Source organism: Carcharhinus amblyrhynchos, chromosome 1 (assembly GCF_965287045.1).
Source record: "Carcharhinus amblyrhynchos chromosome 1, sCarAmb.v2.hapA, whole genome shotgun sequence".
Classification (NCBI taxonomy): Eukaryota; Metazoa; Chordata; class Chondrichthyes; order Carcharhiniformes; family Carcharhinidae; genus Carcharhinus; species Carcharhinus amblyrhynchos.
The window spans coordinates 109,021,027-109,038,469 of NC_137324.1; the positions used below are offsets into that span (position 1 = coordinate 109,021,027).

Sequence of the window (17,443 nt, forward strand, 5' to 3'; positions counted from 1 at the left end):
ATCTGATCTTTACTTACCATCTGCCCAAAGTATTCAGCTTTAGGTCCGGACTAATGTCCTGTAGTCATACGGCTGAGCTGCACACATTAACGTTGTATAGATAGTCAAACTGAAATGTAAATATTATTTTAGAAAACCTCAACAAGTGAATTTACCTTATGTATGCTTAATAACTACAACACAGTATCCAGTTCACAGGTAAGATGATTAGAGGATTTTTTCTTGTTTTTGTAAGGCCCATAGCACAGGAGGAACTTATTAAATCACGATGAAACAATAATTACAACATTATACAAACATATGAACAAGGAACAGGAGTATACCATTCAGCCCCTCGAGCCTGCTCTGCCATTTAATAAGATGATGGCTGACCTGATAGTAACCTCGAAGCGGCCACTTGGGGAGGTGATGGCCTAGTGGTATTATCATTAGACTATTAGTCTAGAAACTCAGCCATTGTTTGGGGGTTCAGATCACATCAGGGCAAATGGTGGAATTTGCATTCAAGAAAGAATATCTGGAATTAAGAATCTACTGATTAGCATGAATCGATTGTTGGGAAAACCATCTGGTTCACTAATGTAGAGAAGGAAATCTGCCATCCTTACCTGGTCTGGCCAACATATGACTCCAGAGCCACAGCAATGTGGTTGAACTTCAACTACGGATGGCAATAAATGCTGGCCAACCACTGATACCCACGTCCCAGGTATGAATAAAGAAACCTTTCAATAACTTTGCTTACCAAGAATCAATTGCTCCCTGCCTTAAAAATATTCAAAGGCTTTGTTTCCAAAACCTTCTCAGGAACAGGCTTTCAAAGACTCATAACGCTCTGAGTGAATTAATTGACCTCTGTTTAAATTGGGTGACCCATTATTTTGAAACAGTGGCCCCAGTTCTAGATTTTCCCACATGAGAAAACATCCTCTCCACAGGATCTTGTATGTTTCAATTGAGTAGCCTCCTACATGTCTAAATTCCAGCAGAAATCTTACCAAGGTATTAATCAATCTCCTGTGACATTGTAAGTGTAGTCTTCAGATGAAGTGTTATTAGAAGCTGGGGTCAATTCGGCAAAGACTGCAGGTAAAATTCACTTCCCTCTTTAAAATCATGTCTTTATTTTCATTATAAATTTCCATGGCTCCAACTGCAGTGGGAACTGGCAATGTGAACTTATCACACTGTAATTCCTCTCTCATGCCACATGTGGCAATGTTGCAGCTTCACTTGGGGGAGAGTGTGTAATGACAGTGTAGCAAGTTAAAATAGGAGTTGCTAGTACTGTACAAATGTGAAGATATGAATTAATCATGAAACACTGATAGAAAATATACCCTGAAGCAAGGGTTTAGTATATTAGTAACGTGCTGGGACAATCTTGAGCCCATGCTGTCCATCCATGCGAATGGCAGTAGGGGCTTAAGCTCTGACTAAAACCAGAAGTGGCGAATCTCACCAGCAAGGTCCGATTGTCTCCACCCTCACTGGCAGCGTAATCAGGTTCACACACACCATATATTGACCTCTTGTCAAATTTTCAAACCTTGTCGCAGAGACCCCCACAGCAGTGTAAAGGTGAGTGTAGCCCCTGGGGGAGAGGGACATGGCCAGGAAATGCCCCTTGGCACATGTTGGCACTGTTAGGTTGGCACCATGTCAATCTGGCAGTGCCAACCTGTGCCAGGAGGCAGTGCCACGGGTGGACCTAGTGGGGAGCCATGGGAGGGGAGGGGAATCATTTATCTGTGGTGGTGGAGGGAGTGGATGAAGAAGCTGGAGATGCTGGTGAAGGTGTTTGAGTGAGGGCTGGGGGAAAGGAAGTGGTCCAATGCTGGCGATGTTTGGTGGGAAAAGGCGGGGTGCTGGAATTTAATGTTGGGGGGGGTTGGGGTGCCAATGTTTATTGTTCAGGGAGGGGGGGAAGCTGCTGGCTGTCATCGTTGGGGATACGGGGGGCTGTGGTGGAGAGGCAGGAATGCTATTTCACCGGGGAGGTGGGCGGCATGGTCTCAGATCACACGGGGAAGCCACATCCTCGGTTGGGAATGTTATTTTTAGAAATGGTGCCCCGATCTCAGTGCAGCTGGGTGTTAGGAATGGGTTAGCAGTCACCTTTCAATTAAGTCCTAAAATGGATGTTAATCATTTAATAGAAGTCACGGGGATATATAAAGAGGTTACAGGTGGCACTGCGTGTTCAAGACACATGTGGAGTTGAGTCAGAAACTTAGAAAATTCTAACAGGATTAGATTCAGAAAGAATATTCCTGAAGGTGGGAGAGTCCAGAACTCGGGGTCATACTTTGAGGATAAGGGAGAAACCTTTTAGAACTGAGGTGAGGAGAAATTTCTTCACCCAGCGAGTGGTGAGTGTATGGAATTCACTACCACAGAATGTAGAGGCCAAAATGCTATCTGATTTCAAGAAGAAATGATATATAGCTCTCGGGGCTAAAGGGATCAAGGGATATGGAAGGAAGGGAGGATCAGGATATTGAATTCAATGATCAGCCATGATTAAAATGAATGGCGGAGCAGGCTCGAAAGGCCGAATGGCCTACTCCTGCTTCTAGTTTCTATGTTTCTGTGATTGATATGTTTGAAACCTGTAATGGATATAACATGCAAATATATCACAGATTTTTCAAAACAATGTGGATTATAAGGATTTACTGTAACATATGGTTGGATACAGGTGAAGGAAAATAATTTTTTGAAACAGTGCGTGAGGTAAAATAGAGGTCAGCAGTCAAGTTTCTGGGCTCCTTCTGAGCCATACTAATTCTGCAATACTGCTGGTAACAGCATGCAAGAATGTAGACAATAATGTATATTTATATGAATTAGCAATAAGTATCTGCCACTTGTGTTTAGTCATTGCCAAATGTGCTTAATCCTTACCCACACCTGCCATGCACTATGATTTCCCCAAATAGTTCTGTGTCTGTTGAACTCCATTCTTTTATGATTTCAAACATGTTCAAGCTAAAGATCTGAAAGTTATAATTCACAAAGCTTTTCAGTGTGACAGCAAATTTATAAAACCTATTTGCGCCAGACTATTCGAAATGCTATTCAGTACCTTGGGGAGTGCCCCCTTTAATATTCACCAAATCAATTATGTTTAAAAATATACATCTCAGAGGAATACGTACTCATTTAACACTGGTTTAATAGAGAGGACCTGCAATATAAGAAATACACTATTAGCAAATTGCTGGACATCTGAAACAAAATGAGAAAGCAGGTTAGTTACTATCCACGGAGAACACAAATAGATTAACATTTTGGATACTGATTCTTCAGAATTCAAATAAACGAGGTGGTCAGGCATATTAAAACTAACATATAAAATACAGGGGCATATTACATTAGAAAAAATGAAACACAAGCTATGAATCAAACAATGCTGCAAATGATGGGGGTCAAGTAATAAACTGCAGCATCATAGAATCCAACAGTGCCATTCAGCCCATCAAGTCTGCACCGAACACAATCCCACCAGGCCCTATCCGCATAACCCTATGCATTTACACTAGCTAGCCCCCCTGATACTAAGGGGCAATTGAACATAACCAATCAACCTAACTTGCACATCTTTGGACTTTGGGAGGAAACCTGAGCACCTGAGGAAACCCACACAGACAAGGGGAGAATGTGCAAACTCCACACAGATCGTTACCCAAGCCAGGAATTGAACCCAGGTCCCAGGTGCTAACCACTGTGCCACCATACTGCCCATCACAACATTAGAGAAATAATTTGTGCAAATCACAAAAGAAATGATGGACCTGGGCTGTGAAATTAAAAATAGTGGAAAGGAGATAGCAAAAATCTGAAGTTATTTAAGAAAGCATTTAGTCTAGTCCTACAAATAACCAGTAAAAGTATGAAATGTTTTTCTTAAAGCTTACACTAAACTTTGTTGATACAGTACGAGGTAGAACGACAGAGAGTTGGAATTATTGGTAGCACAAGATTGCGCAGAACAGAACAGTTCAGCAGTGCAGTTACCTAATTTTCATTCAATTTTCCTCAATGTGGAGAGAACATAAATATCATAAGTATTGAATAAAGCAGCTGTTCCACACACAGCTCTGGAAAATTGCATGGGATGAGGTGATTCAGCATATTTCCTGTTTCCCGGGAAAAGAACCTGGAAGTGGAGGCGTGAATTAAGGTGGAAATGAACCTCCAGGGAAGGTATCCAATTAGATTGTGTTGTGGGTTGTGGAAATGTGAATATGATGAGAGATGGGGGTGGATCATGTTGGCATCCTGTGTAGGGAAAGTTATGTGTGTTCAGGGTTAATTAAACAGGGAGAAGGTTAGAAGAGACAGTTTGTCCGTGAGGTCTAAGAGGTGAAAGGTTAAAGGTGTTCAGTTGATGCATTTCTGATGAGCAGTTATGGTGAGTTTGAGTTACAAGTAAATAAGATGGTTTTACTGACCCAAAATTAGAGGCAAAATAGAAACCTCAAAAGATTTTGATATTTGGAGAAGTTGAGCTCAAAGAGGTGTTTGAGAACAATTGAACCTGAGCTGAAAGGGGGAACGGTATTTAAGGAGGGATGTTTAACTGAGAATTGACAATGGGAGAAAGCCCTGAAGACCAGCTCTGTCGAGTGTGAGCTGTAAGGAGCTGTGGAAGTGTTTAGCAGAATGGCTGTAGTTTTCCAAAAATAGTTTGTTTCTGAACCTCCTTTTGGAATTCCGCTGTGGAGTGGAAGTATTTAATAAGTTGTGAGATGTGCCTTAAATTGACAATTCCTTAACTTGGGTAATATTACTGGTTTTTTATGGGTAAAAATCTATAAAGGAGTTGTTGCCAAAAGGTGTACTTTTGACCAAGCAGGTTTTTTGGGAGTGTAGTGTTCCATAAAACTGTTAGACTGTGTACAGTATGTTGGCACAATAGTTAGCACTGCAACCTTGCAATGCCAGGGACCCGGGTTCAATTCCGGCCTTGAGTCACTGTCTGTGTGGAGTTTGCACATTCTCCCCATGTCTGCATGGATTTCCACTGTGTGCTCTGGTGTCCTACTACACTCCAAAGCTGTGCTGGTAAGGTGGATTGGCCATGCTAAATTGTCCCTTAGTGTCAGGGGGACGATATACGCCAAGGTAAATGCAAGGGAGTACAGGCGTAGAGCTTGAGATTGTGTTCGGTGCAGACTCATAGAACATAGAAAAACTACAGCACAATACAGGCCCTTCAGCCCACAGAGTTGTGCTGAACATGTCCCTACCTTAGAGGTTACTAGGCTTACCTATAACCCTCTATTTTACTAAGTTCCATGTACTTATCTATAAGTCTCTTAAAAGACCCTATCAAATCCGCCTCCACCACCTTTGCTGGCAGCCCATTCCACGCACCCACCACTCTGAGTGAAAAACTTACCCCTGACATCGCCTCTGTACCTACTCCCCAGCACCTTAAACCTGTGTCCTCTTGAGGCAACCATTTCAGCCCTGAGAAAAAGCCTCTGACTATCCACTTGATCAATACCTCTCAACATCTTATACACCTCTATCAGATCACCTCTCATCCTTCGTCTCTCCAAGGAGAAAAGACCCAGCTCACTCAACCTGTCCTCATAAGGCATGCTCCCCAATGACATAAAATCTCTACAGTATAGAAAGAGGCCATTCGGCCCATCGAATCTAGGCAACATCCTTGTAAATCTCCTCTGCAACCTTTCTATGGCTTCCACATCCTTCCTGTAATGAGGCGACCAGAATTGGGCATAGTACTCCAAGTGGGGTCTGACCAGGGTCCTATATAGCTGCAACATTATCTCTCGACTCCTAAATTCAATTCCTCGATTGACGAAGGCCAGTACACCATACACTTACTTAATCACAGCTTCTACCTGCGCAGCTTTAAGCATTCTATGAACTTGGACCCCAAGATCCTTCTGATCTTCCAAACTGCCAAGAGTTTGACCATTAATATTATATTTTGCCACCCTATTTGACCTGCCAAAATGAACCACTTCACACTTATCTGGGTTGAACTCCATCTGCCACTTCTTCGCCCAGTCTTGCATCCTATCAATGTCTCGCTGCAACTTCTGACATCCCTCCACATTATCCACAACACCTCCAACCTTTGTGTCAGCAGCAAACTTACCAACCCATCCCTCCACTTCCTCATCCAGGACATTTATAAAAATCACAAATTAGGATCCCAGAACAAATCCCTGGGGCACTCCACTGGTGACCGACCTCCATGCAGAATATGACCCATCTATAATGACTCTTTTCCTTCTGTGGGCAAGCCAGTTCTGGATCCACAAAGCACTGACCCCTTGGATTCCATGCCCCCTCACTTTCTCAATAAGCCTTGCATGGGGCACCTTATCAAATGCCTTGCTGAAGTCCATATATACTACATCTACTGCTCTTTCTTCATCAATGTGTTTAGTCACATCCTCAAAAAATTCAATCAGGCTCGAAAGGCATGATCTGCCTTTGACAAAGCCATGCTGACTATTCTTAATCATATTATACCTCTCCAAATGTTCATAAATCCTGTCTCCCAGGATCTTCTCCATCAACTTACCACCCACTGAGGTTAGACTCACTGGTCTATAATTTCCAGGGCTTTCTCTACTCCCTTTCTCGAATAAAGGAACAACATCCGCAATCTCCAATCCTCTTGAATCTCTCCCGTCTCCATTGATGATGCAAAGATCATTGCCAGAGGCTCAGCAATCTCCTCCCTCGCCTCCCACAGTAGCCTGGGGTACATTCCATCCAGTCCCGGTGACTTATCTACCTTGATGCTTTTCAAAAGCTCTAACACATCCTCTTTCTTAATATCTCCATTCTCAAGCTTTTCAGTCTGCTGCAAGTCTGCACTATAACACCAAGGTCCTTTTCCACAGTGAATACTGAAGTAAAGTATTCATTAAGTACCTCTGCTATTTCTTCCGGTTCCATACAAACTTTCCCACTGTCACACTTGATAGGTCCTATTCTTTCACATCTTATCCTCTTGCTCTTCACATACTTGTAGAATGCCTTGGGGTTTTCCTTAATCCTGCCTACCAAGGCCTTCTCATGACCCCTTCTGGCTCTCCTAATTTCCTTCTTAAGATCCCTTCTATTAGCCTTATATTCTTCTAGATCTCTAACATCATCTAGCTCTCTGAACCTTTTGTAAGCTTTCCTTTCCTTCTTGACTAGATTTATTACAGCCTTTGTACACCACAGTTCCTGTAACCACCATAACTTCCCTGTCTCATTGGAACATTGTTACGCAGAATTCCAGACAAATATTCCCTGAAAATTTGCCACATTTCTTCCGTACATTTCCCTGAGAAAACCTCTTTCCAATTTAAGCCTCCAATTTCCTGCCTGATAGCCTCATATTTCCCCTTACTCCAATTAACTTGTCTGATCCTATCTCTCTCCAATGCTATTGTAAAGGAGATAGAATTATGATCACTATCTCCAAAATGCTCTCCCACTGAGAGATCTGACAGCTGACCAGGTTCATTTCCCAATACTAAATCAAGTACAGCCTTGTAGGCTTATCTACATACTGTGTCAAGAAACCCTCCTGAACACACGTAACAAAACTCCTCCCCAACTAAACTCCTTACTCTAGGGAGATTCTAATCAATATTTGGGAAATTAAAATCTCCCATCACGACAACTCTGTTATTATTACACCTTTCCAGGATCTGTTTCCCTATCTTCTCCTCAACATCTCTGTTACTATTGGGCGGCCTATAAAAAACACCTAGTAAAGTTATTGACCCCTTTCCTGTTCCTAACCCCCACCCACAGAGACTTCATAGACAATCCCTCCATGGCATCCATCTTTTCTGCAGCCATGACACTATCTCTAATCAACAGTGCCACTCCCCCACCTCTTCTGCCTCCCTCCCTGTCCCTCCTGAAACCCGGCACTTGAAGTATCCAGTCCTGTCCCTGAGTCATCCAAGTCTCTGTAATGGCCACCACATCACATTTCCAAGTAGTGATCCACGGTCTAAGCTCATCCACTTTGTTCACAACACTCCTTGCGTTAAAATAGACACATCTCAAACCTTCAGTCTGAGCGCTCCCCTTCTCTATCACCTGCTTATCCTCCCTCTCAGACTGTCAACAACCTTTCTCTATTTGTGAGCTAACCTCCTCTCTCCCAATCACTTCACTGTGATTCCCACCACCCCCCCCCAACCATTCTAGTTTAAAGTCTCCCCAGTAGCCTCAGCAAACCTCCCTGCCAGGATATTGGTCCCCCTGGGATTCAAGTGCAACCCATCCTTTTTGTGCAGGCCACACCTGTCCCTAAAGAGGTCCCAATGATCCAGGAACCTGAATCCCTGCCCCCTGTCCAAACCCTCAGCCACGCATTTATCCTCCACCTCTTTTCATTCCTGCTCTCACTGTCTCATGGCACAGGCAGCAATCCCGAGATTACCACCTTTGTGGTCCTTTTTCTCAACTCCCTTCCTAACTCCCTATATTCTCCTTTCAGGACCTCTTCCCTTTTCCTATCTATATGTACCACGACCTCTGGCTCTTCTCCCTCCCACTTCAGGATATCTTGGACGTGATCAGAAACATCCCGGATCCTGGCACCAGGGAGGCAAACTACCTTCTGGGTTTCTTGACTGCGTCCACAGAATCACCTGTCCGACCCCCTCACTATACAGCCCCCTATCACTACTGCCTTCCTCCTCCTTTCCCTACCCTTCTGAGCTACAGGGCTGGACTCTGTGCCGGAGGCATGGCTACTGTTGTTTCCCCCAGGTAGGCTGTCCCCTCCAACAGTACTCAAACAGGAGTACTTAATATTAAGGGGCACAGCTACTGGGGTACTCTCTAGTACCTGACCCTTCCCTTTCCCCTTCCTAACCGTGACCCATTTGTCTGCCTCCCGTGGCTCCGCTGTGACCACCTGTCTGTAACTCCTCCCTATCACCTCCTCACTCTCCCTGACCAGACGAAGGTCATCGAGCTGCAGCTCCAGTTCCCTAACACGGTCCCTTATGAACTGCAGCTCGACCGACCTGGTGCAAAAATGGACGTCCGGGAGGCTAGGAGACTCCAGGACCTCCCACATCCAACACCGAGAACAAAGTGGCCTCACACTCATAATTCCCCCTTTCTTCAAATAACACAGGAAAAACTAAGAACTAAACTTACCCTGTCTCGCCCGTTTCCACCTAAGCCCGTTGAGCCAAAGCCCTTCAGCCTTCACTCTGCTACCTGCTCACACCACTGCCCGCTGGATAGTGCGGCCTGCTTTTTAAATCTCACACGCACTACTGGCTGACTTCAGGCACCCGTGCAGAAAAAAAACCTTCCCAGACTACTCCGCGGCCCACTTCCGGTTTTCAGTTTAAAAATAAACAAAAATAAAAACTCCACCAACAAGAAAGGTAAAAAACAACAATAAATCTCTTACTCTCAGCACTCCTGCCACGAATCACTCCCTCTCTGCCTTGCTCCGGTCGAACAACTCGATGGGCTGAATGACCTCCTTCTGCACTGTAGGATTCTATGTACTTTAACGTTGTGTGCTTTTTGTTTCTTCTTAATTTTTTTTCAATTTTTAAAGTTCTGCAGCTGTTCCTTGAGTTCTATTCTTTTGGGATCAGTAGCTCCTCATTTTCACCATTATAAAAAAGGTTTGTGATCAGTGAGACAGACTTGCTCAGCAACAGCATCTGCTGTGGCTCTAATGGAGAAAGATGATCTGCCAAATGTGGGGGCTAGTAAAGTGGAGACTTTGGCATTTCTGTCTCAGCTGAGAGAGGAGGGAAGAGGGCCAGGGCAGCAATGGGAATGGCTTCCAGCCGGGATTAGAGTTCTATTGCCCTCATCAGAGGGGAATCCGAAGCTCTGGGCAAAGCTCAACTTTTCCGAAGCTCTGGGATGAAAAGTATGAATCAGCCATTTTCACCACCCATACCATGATTCTACCTTCAAACACATCTTCATTCTCTCCATTTTCCAGAGGGACTGGTTCAATTCTTGGCTAAGATCGCACATTAATTCACCCATCCCTACTTGCTCTTCCATAGAAAAATGAATAAGATGCAACACATGCTCATTCATTTCTTCTCATTATACTGTCCAAGTTCTAATCATTCCTTTCATATGAGACAATACTTGCCACACACTTCCTCTAATCTATGCTATCCTATTTGCTGTGTGCTTTCCTCCATGTCAGTGAAACAGACCTTTTCAAAACATTTCTGTTCCAGCTGCAATTTCTGACTTATCTGTGGTTCACCACTTTGAACTTCCTGCAATTCCCACTGAGATCTCTAATCATTGGCTCCTGACAATGTTGCAACAGATCTGAATATGAGTTTCACAAACAATATCTCTCCTTCTTCCGATACAATCACAACCCTCTGGATAGAACACTGTTTTCAAACTTCAGCATATCATCATTTTCCAAACTCTTATTTCATGTCACAGGCTATTTACACTTCCTTTGTTCCTTTAGGTCTAAATGCTTCAGACTATTTCTGAGAAATTAATTTATTTGCAGACCATTAGAAAGATTTTACTGTTGTGTGTCTTAGTCTCTAACTGAATAACTTACCGTCCTGGACATCAAACTTCCTCATTTATCTTTATCTGTTGTTACTTCACATTATCTCCTTCTACAGGTCAGCCAGAATTTTCCAGCCTCTGGTATCTTTCATAATAATTAACATAGAACAGTACAGCACAGTACAGGCCCTTCTGCCCTCAACGTTCTGCCGAGCTTTGTCTGAAACCAAGATCAAGCTATCCCACTCCCTATCATTCTGGTGTGCTCCATGTGCCTATCCAATAACCACTTGAAAGTTCCTAAAGTGTCCGACTCCACTATCACAGCAGGCAGTGCATTCCACACCCTAACCACTCGCTGAATAAAGAACCTACCTCGGACATCCTTCCTATATCTCCCACCATGAACCTTATAGTTATGCCCCTAGTAACAGCTACATTCACCCGAGAAAATAGTCTCTGAATGTCCACTCTATCTATCCCCCTCATTATCTTATAAACCTCTATTAAGTCGCCTCTCCTATCTCTTCTGACTCCATGCACAAGTTCCCACTACTATCCTTAAGTGGCCCTAACATCACCCTGGTCATTCTTTTATTTCTCACATTAAAGTAAAAAGCCTTGGGGTTTTCCTTGATCTGACCCGCCAAGGACTTCTCATGCCCCCTCTTAGCTCTCCTAAGCCCCTTTTTTTAGCTCATTTCTTGCTACCTTGTAACCCTCAAGCGACCCAACTGAACCTTGTTTTCTCAACCTTACATACGCTTCCTTTTTCCTCTTGACAAGACATTAAACGTGTTTTGTGAACCACGGTTCCCTCACTCGGCCATTTCCTCCCTCCCTGACAGGGACATGCCTATCAAGTATTTGTTCCTTCAACAAGCTCCACTTTTCATTTGTGCCTTTCCCTGACAGTTTCTGTTCCCATCTTATTCCAGCTATTAATCTTGCCAATAAAACAAATGAGTTTGTAGAATTAAGGCACTCACCTTAAACAGTGCGGGTAGATTGATGTTATTTTGTCCTGTGGCATTGAGAGCGTGGTTAGCTGGTGTTCTTCAGAAAAGAACGCAACATGTAAAAACTAAAGCAGTAAAAACAAAGTTCCAATTTTTATTCTATGCAAGCAACTGCACAGACTGAAATGCCTTAAAAAGTTCACCTTCGGTCATCGAATGGGGGTGGAGATTCCCAGTGATCATAGTTTGTTTCCACTCTGTACCACCTGAGTAAATGAAGAAAATGCAAAACTCACCACAATACATACACTTAAGATGAAGGTGAATAAAAACAAAAGCAACACACCTGCCTGGAAATCGAATATGATCATAGAATTCTCTGCATAACCCTCACTGCAAAATGTACATTTGCAGTCAACACCATGCACACACAGTTTTAATGTTTTACTCTGGGCAAGTTTCAGGGGCACAGGACAAGGTCGTGGTCCAGAAGCTTTGAGGTTTTTTAAACTGTCTTTGAGTTTTAACTGCTGCCAGTGTGAAACATTCTTCCTGTATAAAATTAGCAAAGGGAAATAATAAATTGGGCATGTAAGGTAATATGAACTGTGATAGGAGAGTTCATCAATAATAATATTGATCTCTAGGGCTTGTGACCCTAACTCAGTCATAGAATCCCTACCATACAGAAGGAGGCCATTCGGCCTATCGAGTCTGCACTGATCACAATCCCAACCAGGCCCTATTCTCGTAACCCTTCATATTTACTCTGCTAATCTCCCTGACAATTTAGCATGGCCAATCAACCTAACCTGCACATCTTTGGACTGTGGGAGAAAACTGGAGCACCCAGAGGAAACCCACACAGACATGGAGAGAACATGCAAACTCCACACAGACAGTGATAGGAGGCCGCAATTGAACCCGGGTCCCTGGCACTGTGAGGCAGCAGTGCTAACCACTGTGTCACCGTGCTGCCAATGTTTCAGCTTTAAAGTATGACGTCAAATAAACTCATACTTTATGTTTGTGGATTTTTAGAAGCACGTATGACAGAGCAGCCCAGAAATGTGTGAAAGAGATTGTTCCTATTGGTTGTGAAGCTGACCTGCCTCCCAGTCACACTCTTCCCTCCAGCCGAAACATTAATCTCATTGCTGCTTTCACATCCCAGAACTCTGGGGCGAGATTTTCTGTCCACTTTGGGAGAGGAGTGTTAAATTGTCTGAAATTGACATTGGCTCAATCCCTGTTACATTGTCCCACCAGCCTGGCAGGTGTGACGTCAATGCATTTCTGCATGTCTGCGATCTTGTGGCCATCTTGTGTTGGCAGGAGACACGGTGCTAAGAAATATATAACCCTGGTACAAGCACACGTTCTTCCTCAATATTGATACTTTCTTCCAACATTTAGCACATTGAATGTTGAGTATTAATTCCATTGAAATGTGTCACACATTTTTACCCACTTAATTCTGATCCCCATTAAAGTCATTCATCAATGAATCAGTTAAAAACAATCTCCACAAAATATGCCATCTCTAGCAAATACTGCATTTTGCTTGTGGCTGTTTCTCGCTGGTAATTAAACAATTGAAACAGGAGCATTATTTGTATATTTGCTACTTACTGTCCTTTTTTAGGCATCAAAGGCCAAACATTGACAGGCCCAGCTGGATTTCTTGTTATAATCACACCTTCCGTTGGTTTAACTCCACCTAAAATGTAGTATACATTCGCAGTGATTGGGGAATTGGCCAACTTCATCAACGCTGCTTGAAAATCTACAGCTTCCAGGAGAGTCTGAGGGAATGAGAAACATTAGTTTTATTTATTAGTTCAGAGTTTGTCAGTTCCCCTTTTCCTGCCATTTTATCTGGCCTACGTGTGACTCCAGATCCACAGCAATGTGGTTGACTCTCAAATGTCCTTTGAACTGTAGGGAAGTTAGCGATGGGCAATAAATGCTGGCTCAGCCAGCAATGCTCACATCCCATAAATGAATTTTAAAAAAAAGGATGTAGGAGCAGAAGTAGGCCATTTGGCCCATCACATCTGCTCTGCTATTCAATGAGATCATGGTTGGTCTAATATAGTCCTCAACTCCATTTCCCATCTTATTCCCATAACCCTTGATTCCTTTACTGATTTACTGGGGTGGCATGGTGGCACAGCGGTTAGCACTCCTGCCGAGCAACGTCAGGAATTTGGATTCATATTCCTGCCTCAGATTACTGTCCATGTGGAGTTTGCATGTTCTCCCCATGTCTGCATGGGTTTCCTCCCACAGTCCAAAGATATGCAGGTTAGGTTGATTGGCCATGTGAGATTGCTGCTAGTGTCAGGGAGATAAGCAAGGTGAATACGTGGGATTACAGGAATAGGACCACTGTGGATTGTGGTTGGTGTGGAATTGATGGGCCAAATGATCTCCTTCTGCACTATAGGATTCTATGAAAAATTTGTCCATCTCAGCCTTGAACATAACTAATGAATCAGCCTCTATAGCTCTCAGTAAGAAAGAATTCTACAGATTCACTACCCTCTGAGAGAAGTTTTTCCCCCTCAGCTCTGTTTTAAATGGGCAACTTCTTAACCTGAGATTATGCCCTCTGGTCCTAAACTCTCCCGCAAGGTAAACAATCCCTTCACCAAACTCCTCAACCCAGTGCTCCCTTCTCATTATAGATGCCGCTTCCTCTCAAAACTGCTCCTGGGGTCTCAGGAAGTCCTGAAGCAGAGACCAATTTTTGAGTTGGCTATTTGTGAAATCTAAAATGTGAACCAGACATTTAAATATCAGTTCCTAAAACACAAGTCAAATTTTTTAGTATTTAATTCAACTGTCTTATGCTATTGAGGATTAGTTATATCAATAATATAATCATTTTTCATTCTCATCAGAACAACTGACAGAACTAAAGCCACCTGTATCAGCTTTTACTTACTGATAACACTCTGACCTCAATCAGAAGGCTATTGGTTCAAGTTCCACTGCAGCGACATGAACACGTAATCTAGGCTAACACTTCACGCTGGATTTTCATAGAACAGGAAAACCACCACAGACATTTAGAAATTGCCAGCAAGATCCATTTCCAGGATTCCCACCCCACTCCTGGTGCTCCAATTTTCTCTGGCGTGGGACCGGAGTTGAGGGCGTTGAGCTATGAGGAGAGGCTGAATAAACTAGGCTTGTACTCGTTAGAGTTTAGAAGAATGAGGGGAGATCTCATTGAGACGTATAAGATGATGAATGGGATGGATAGGATAGAGGTGGAGAGACTCTTCCCACTCAGAAAGGACAGTAGGACTAGGGGGCACAGCCTCAAGGTAAAGGGGAGGCGGTTTAGAATGGAGTTGAGGAGGAACTTCTTCACTCAAAGGGTGGTGAATCTCTGGAATTCTCTGCCCGTTGAGGTGGTGGAGGCTGCCTCGCTAAATATTTTTAAGACGCGGGTTGATGGGTTTTTGATAGGCAAGGGGATTAAGGGTTATGGGGAGAGGGCAGGAATGTGGAACTGAGCCACGACAGATCAGCCATGATCTTATTGAATGGCGGGGCAGGCTCGAAGGGCTAGATGGCCTACTCCTGCTCCTATTTCTTATGTTCTTATAAGGATGTGGGTAGCAAGTCCACACCTACACCCCCAACCTGGCAGCCTTCATTGCAGGAGTAGCGGTTTCCCAGTCCCCAGCAATTTTTGTGGAGTGGGAACAGCTTCTCCATGACTCGTGGATCACAGCCCCTCAGAACAGCTGTCTGGATTTGGGAACCTTTTGAAAGTTAAGATCAAAGGTCCTTACTCATACCTCCTCCATTTCACCTTGGTGTCAAATCATGCCCCCCCCACCAATCCCATGGTCCTTTATGGACCCCATGCCAATTAAGTGCCGACTCCACCCTTCCCCAATGAGGCTTGGCCGAAAGGCCAACCACATAAAGGGATCAACTCTATTCACACAACTGGACAGATGTTTAGACTTTGCTTCACTGACATTTTGAGGGGTTACAATAAACTATTTTTCTGAAACTCCTTTCTTAATGGTTAAGTGGTGTCAACTTCTTAACACATCTCTTATTGATAGTTCAATGGTCTGGTGACACTTTTGTAAGATTATAGCAACAGCAGTTTTTGGACAAATTATGAATAGATATTTTTAAAAGCAGTTTTGCACATGCCATTGTTACAATTGGACTCATTGGTACTCTACAGAAAGTAGGTTGGGTGAATGGACATGGAAGTACAATGAGTGAGCGTGGAGGTTATAAGGAGCCATTGAATGGGGTGGACGGGTTGGCATGATATTGAGGAAGTGGTTGGGGTGCGAGGAGCGAGAGCAGAGGGCCTAAAATGTACACAAACAACTGGAATGAAATACCAGAGACCTGAGGCGGGCTGTCTGGCAGTTGGCTACCGCTATGGCCACCCTCCAATCTGTGTCCCTAGGTAGTGGGCCTAACTCCAACCCATACCCACCTCCCCGAACAAAATAGTTGGTAAAGGTGGGCCATGGTGGCACAGTGGATAGCATTACTGCCTCACAGTGCCAGAGACCCGGGTTCAATTCTGACGTCTAGTGTGGAGCTTGCATGTTCTCCTCGTGTCTGTGTGGGTTTCCGCCCACAGTTCAAAGATGTGTGGGTGAGGTTGATTGGCCATGATAAAATTGCCCCTGAGATGAGAGATTAGCAGTAAATACATGGGGTTATGGAGACAGGGCTTGGGTGGGATTGTTGTTGGTGCAGGCTTGATGGATTGGCATGGCCTCCTTTTGCACTGTAGGGATTCTATGATTCTATTCTATGTTTCTTTATCACAAGGCGGGTCTGCTGAGTCGAGAAACTTCCTGACTTGAGCTACCCACCTCAGTAGCGATGCTGCCCTTCAATGCAGCAGGAAGGCTGTGCAGTGCAATGCTGTATTGAGAGATTGATGAACTATTCGAGATTCTGGGGAAAATTTTCCCATTCCGCCCACCATGGGAATTGTAGCGGGGGAGGGGTGGACCACGGAAAGGTCTGTTGACCTCGGGCAGGATTTTCCAAGTTCAGGATAAGCACGACCAGAAAATCCCATGCCCCCATCCTTCAAATTAAATATTAAACCTAAATTCTGTCTGCCCGCTCACGTGGACATAAAAGATCCCATGGTGCTATTCACAGAAGAGTAAGGGAATTTTCTTGGTGTCCTGGCCAATATTTATCTCTCAAGCAACATCATTAAGCAGCTTATCTGATTGTTAGTATCACTGCTGTCCATGTGACCACGCTATGCATAAGCTGGCTAATAAACAAAAGACAGACAAAATGAAAACAAAAATTGCTTACATCTCTAATCAGCCAGCTGGGAGGAGGATTTCTTTTCAAAAGAACAGCTTTCACAGTTTCCCACCATTTTCCTTTAGCTTTAATAAAAAGACAATTATAAACACAAACTTCTGCATCCTGTATAACAGAGTCCTGTTTGAATCACACATCTGGTACAACAAACTTGTATATAATGAAATGCAGGCAAATTGAAAGAGATTTATGTTAGGACATCTTCCACTATTAAGTTACCTTTAATCCAAGTAGATGGCTACTATGGTTACTTGTAGGGAAGAAGAGTATAATAGATGACAGTTGACCAATGGGACTATAAAAGGGCAGCAGCATGGTGGCACAGTAGTTAGCACTGCTGTCTCATAGCGTCAGGGACCTGAGTTCGATTCCTGGCTCGGGTCACTGTGCGGAGTTTGCACATTCTCCTCGTCTGCATGAGTTTCCTCCAGTTTCCTTCCACAGTCCAAAGATTTGTGGATTAGGTGGACTGGCCATGTTCAATTGCCTCTTAGTGTCAGGCTAGCTAGTGTGAATGCATGGAGTCGTGGGGATAGGGCCTGGGTGGGATTGTGGTTGGTGCAGACTTGATGGGCTGAATGGCCTCCTTCTGCACTGTAGGGTTC

The 17,443-nt window shown here is 43.8% G+C and overlaps 1 protein-coding gene across 1 annotated transcript in view; it reads right to left on the reverse strand.

Annotated features, from left to right (window-relative positions):
• LOC145344066 (N-acylethanolamine-hydrolyzing acid amidase-like) overlaps window positions 1-17,443 on the reverse strand; it is a 34,689-nt gene that overhangs the window by 517 nt on the left and 16,729 nt on the right. Inside the window, exons 5-10 of the mRNA XM_080190857.1 lie at window positions 16,827-16,903; window positions 13,125-13,297; window positions 11,696-11,758; window positions 11,523-11,589; window positions 3,162-3,190; window positions 18-109 (exon numbers count right to left, since the gene is read on the reverse strand). Coding sequence (XP_080046983.1) covers window positions 40-109; window positions 3,162-3,190; window positions 11,523-11,589; window positions 11,696-11,758; window positions 13,125-13,297; window positions 16,827-16,903 — 479 coding nt within the window. The 3' untranslated portion in view covers window positions 18-39. The remainder of the gene's footprint in view (window positions 1-17; window positions 110-3,161; window positions 3,191-11,522; window positions 11,590-11,695; window positions 11,759-13,124; window positions 13,298-16,826; window positions 16,904-17,443) is intronic.